Source organism: Scaptodrosophila lebanonensis, unplaced genomic scaffold (assembly GCF_003285725.1).
Source record: "Scaptodrosophila lebanonensis strain 11010-0011.00,11010-0021.00 unplaced genomic scaffold, SlebRS2 tig00000165-arrow-arrow-pilon, whole genome shotgun sequence".
NCBI classification, from domain to species: domain Eukaryota; kingdom Metazoa; phylum Arthropoda; class Insecta; order Diptera; family Drosophilidae; genus Scaptodrosophila; species Scaptodrosophila lebanonensis.
The window spans coordinates 278,811-282,818 of record NW_022060599.1 but is presented as its reverse complement, the minus strand read 5'-3'; the positions used below and the strand labels follow the sequence as shown (position 1 = coordinate 282,818).

General features: G+C 39.5%; 1 protein-coding gene across 1 annotated transcript; it reads right to left on the bottom strand.

Moving 5' to 3' along the window:
* Positions 1-2,499: 2,499 nt before the first annotated feature.
* On the bottom strand, positions 2,500-3,674 carry LOC115629832. The gene is made up of 2 exons (XM_030526409.1): positions 3,148-3,674; positions 2,500-3,094 (listed from the first exon to the last, which is right to left on the bottom strand). The coding sequence occupies exons 1-2, from the start codon at positions 3,671-3,673 to the stop codon at positions 2,835-2,837; spliced, it is 786 nt and encodes a 261-aa protein (XP_030382269.1). The 5' UTR covers position 3,674; the 3' UTR covers positions 2,500-2,834.
* Between the last annotated feature and the right edge of the window lie 334 nt (positions 3,675-4,008).

Sequence of the window (4,008 nt, the reverse complement as noted above, 5' to 3'; positions counted from 1 at the left end):
GTACAGGAGCGTTATTGAAACTTTTATATCATGAATTCCCCATCATGAGCCTGTAGTGTGATTTCAAAAAGGCTCCCAATTTTCTGCAACAATCTGAAGCAAAAGTTGAATTTATTTTAAATAGTTTTTCAAATTTCTAGTCTTGATATTCGTATCTAAGCAGAGAAAAAAACTATGCAAATGCATGCTTTTCCAAATTGTAAACAACATTTAAATAAAAAGGTAATTTACAATTTTTTTTTTAAATTTTATTTATCTGTTTAATTTTTAATTTACTACATATGAATTCTTTATAGTATTAGTGACGCTGATAGCAATTAGGGCACTGAAATTTAGAAAGAAAAAGAAGGGAGATTGCTGGTTCGTCAGCGAGAGTAAATAAATAAAATATACATAATAAACTCATGTTGCCTAGGGACAAGAGGAGTCTACTTGCCAAGTTTTCGAAATGCAGGCGTGATTAAAAATGTATATACACTTTAAGGGGCCGGAGAGGCTTCTTTTTGTCTTCTTTTGTCATATTTTGCTACGCACTTTGCACACTTTGGGTTCAAAGTATAGTAGCTGGGGTGTACATGTCTGATGCGCCTATCTGCTCATCGACAAATTGCTGACACATACCACACACACATACGGACATACGCCCACACAGCTTACCACTCACGTACGCTTGAGTGGACCGATTTGAAGCCAAGTCGCTGCCTCACGCTGCAGCTCTGTTGTTATACCCTGTACCCGTACGGTAAAAAGGGTATATTAGGTTTGTGCAAAGTATGTAACATGAAGAAGGAAACATCTCCGACCCCATAAAGTATATATATTCTGAATCAGCATGACGAGAGAAATCGATCTAGACATGTCCGTCCATCCGTCCGTCCGTCCGTCTGTCCGTCTGTCTGTCCGTCTGGATGAACGCAAGGATCTCAGAAACTATAAAAGCTAGAATAACCAAAGTTGGCATCCAGATTGCACACATAATTTATATATAATTATCTACTGTTGTTTAAAATTGTTCAATTCGGTCAATTCTAAGAAAAGTTATTAGCGCAACAAATTCTCGCCAGTACAACCCCACCAAACTGCAGCAACAAGTTCGCTCTTCTTCTTCCTCTTTTTGCTACTGCTATGGGCTCATATAACTCAGTGACGGAAGTTTACCTGGGTACAGGGTATTACACTGTCGGGCGTGCTTGTAGCGTTCTCTCTTGTTTGCATACAAGTTTGGCGCTGCACTTTTGGGGCGGCTTCGAAACTTGCCGCCATCAACACCAGCACGACAAAGTTTTAACGAAACCAACTTTCATGGTTCGGACCAAAAAAAAAACACAAAAAGGTTCAAGCATGCCACTCACACACTCTTCCAGTGATCCCCCCCAGCCCACTGTTCAGCGCCCGTCCTAACAAGCTTAACATTTTGTCGGGCTTATGCATTGGATTTTGTCGCCTGCTTGTCAACTTGAACTTTTGCCTGCACTGGACGCCCACACGGACACGCCCCTAACCTGTTATGGTCCTGCACAACGTCACTTTGTGGGCATGGCATTGCGTTATAATTTAATCATGGGAGCCTGGCCAGAGCAGTAGAATGCTATCAAGTTTTAGATGCCTTGGTTTTGGTCAATTGTTTCAGAAATGCCACCACTGGCCTATTGGCATACTGGCAGCTTGGCCGGCAACGGGGGGGAGGGAAGTGAGTTACCAAATTGTTGTGTTTCTATTTATTTGGCTTCACTTTCAGACCAATACAGTGGGTTTCCTCTAAGAGCATGAATACGAATGAAATGGGGAGTTTGAAAACAGTTCGTTACTATAAATAGTACTTTCAAATGTGGGAAATGTTAAGCAAACAAAAATATTAAGGAAGTCCAACAAATCTTAATTCTCTTTGACCCACTTTAACAAAAATATTACCAACAAATAAATGCTGGCTCTATTTTAAAGAAACATAGAAAATATATATATTTTGATTACAATCCATTCAAATAAAAATATCTGCATCACGGGAAAGGCCTGCAAAATTGATCTCTTGTTTTTCTAAAAAATTATAAATCAAATATGTGTAAACAAGTCAAATCAACTTTTGTCGGCCCAAGGAGAGTGTCTGCTTAAGAGGTTACTTAAGAGGGGTGTCTGGATAAAAGACTCCACCGTTTGTGTATTAGTTTTAGGAGAGCATTTTGAAAGTGCAGCGCGTCCTTAATGACTGTACACCAATAAATGGAAGTAAAACTATGAATTAAATCCCAAAGGCAAATGGCAATTTTTATTGAATCAGATTTTTAGATCATCACATTTTTAAAACCGACAAAACAAGGCTATGCACATAGAACTACATTTCAAATAAAAAATGTTGTTTTGTCTGTTGTCATCAGATTCTATTTTCTGCACACCAAAATAAATTCAATCAATAACCAATGCTCTAGATTCTAGACCCTTGCTTTACGCAACCAACTATTGGTTATAAGGATCCATAAAAAAACAAGGGAAAATAATTGGTTCTGTTGAATTTCGATATTATATATTTCATTAAATTATAATACGATTAACATTACATCATTACGGTTTTACGCACATTTAAATTCGAAGAACAATAAAACTTGTAGATAAACTAGTTGAAACAAAGTCGAAGCAATTAGATTGTGTAACTGACATGGGATGCTGGAATGAGCACAAATAGGCATTTGTAGGAACTGTATTCCATTAGCTGCCGATTTGATTATGCTTTTTTGTCTTAAATTGATGTCAGTTGTCCAAAAGTTTTGAAGAAATCAAATAGGTAGCTATCGATTCGCCTCCGCCTCCTTCACAACGCTTCAAAGTGTATTTTTGATTTGTTATTGCTGTGTGTTGCTGGCTTCGATCCCGTCATCAATAGATGAGCTGGTGTCTCTTATCGAATTACCAATATGTTCAATATCGGCCGATAAGCTCTTCGTTATTAGCGGCAAGACAATGCCACCAGAGAAGAAAACCCTCTTGGTGCCATTAGCAGGTTTCCCACCCACGCGTATGCCCTTCAACTTAGCCTTGTTTATCAAACTGACGTCATTGATTATGATTTGATCGCGATCCTCATCATTTGATGAAGATGATGCTGTCGACACAGATGAATTATGTGTGTTTCTTTTTAGCAAAAGCTTAACTTACTCTCACGCTGAATAATGCAATCTACTCCTATATATGGCAAGGGATATATCGACTCAATGATGAGTTCCTTAACACCCAGCTTTGAAGGTCGCAGAATTAGCATCCAAGAGCGACGGGCGCCAATGCTGCGGCGCTTAGCCGACGACATTGTGGAAGAAAGGCGTAGGCCGGCGCAATTATTGTAACTGACTAACTTCCACGAAGCGATCTTGTCGACCAGAGTCAGGTGGTCCCAGTTCTTTAGGACCCGCATCTTCTGAATCATCTCGTTCTCGTGCCGAGCCTCACGGCTATGCAGATCGGTGCATTCCTCTTCGCGTAATTGAAGAACACGTGGCGCTACGCAACGCAACGATCCTTTGGCTCCTGTGCCTGGGCCTGCGCCTAATATTTCAACGATCAAGGCCATTTTTGAACTGGAATTGGTTCCTCGAACCAAGGGCTCTCCTAATATGCGCTCAACAATGGTCTTACTGTTTACCATTGAAGCAACGCCAGAAAGCTTGATGGTTTCCTTCGGATCCATTGCTCGCAATTGGTTGATCTTCGTTATGGATGCTAACATATAATTTTGTTGGCTTAATCGCGTTACTAAACCCGTTTGCTGTTTTTCTCTAGTTTTCACCGAAAACGATGAGTGCAAAAAAAATATAATTTTCAAATATTTGTGAGAGCTATATTCGTGCACTGCAAAGTAGAGTCGTTCTTGTGTGAATGTGAAAACATAGCTAAGAATGATTTTTGAAATACAAAACTATGCCTACCCCCTGCTGATTTATTCGAAAAAGGCCACCAAATACTTCGTTTTGTTTGTCATCATCTTATTAGCTGTTTAGCTTTTCGATTATTTTGAAATCGACG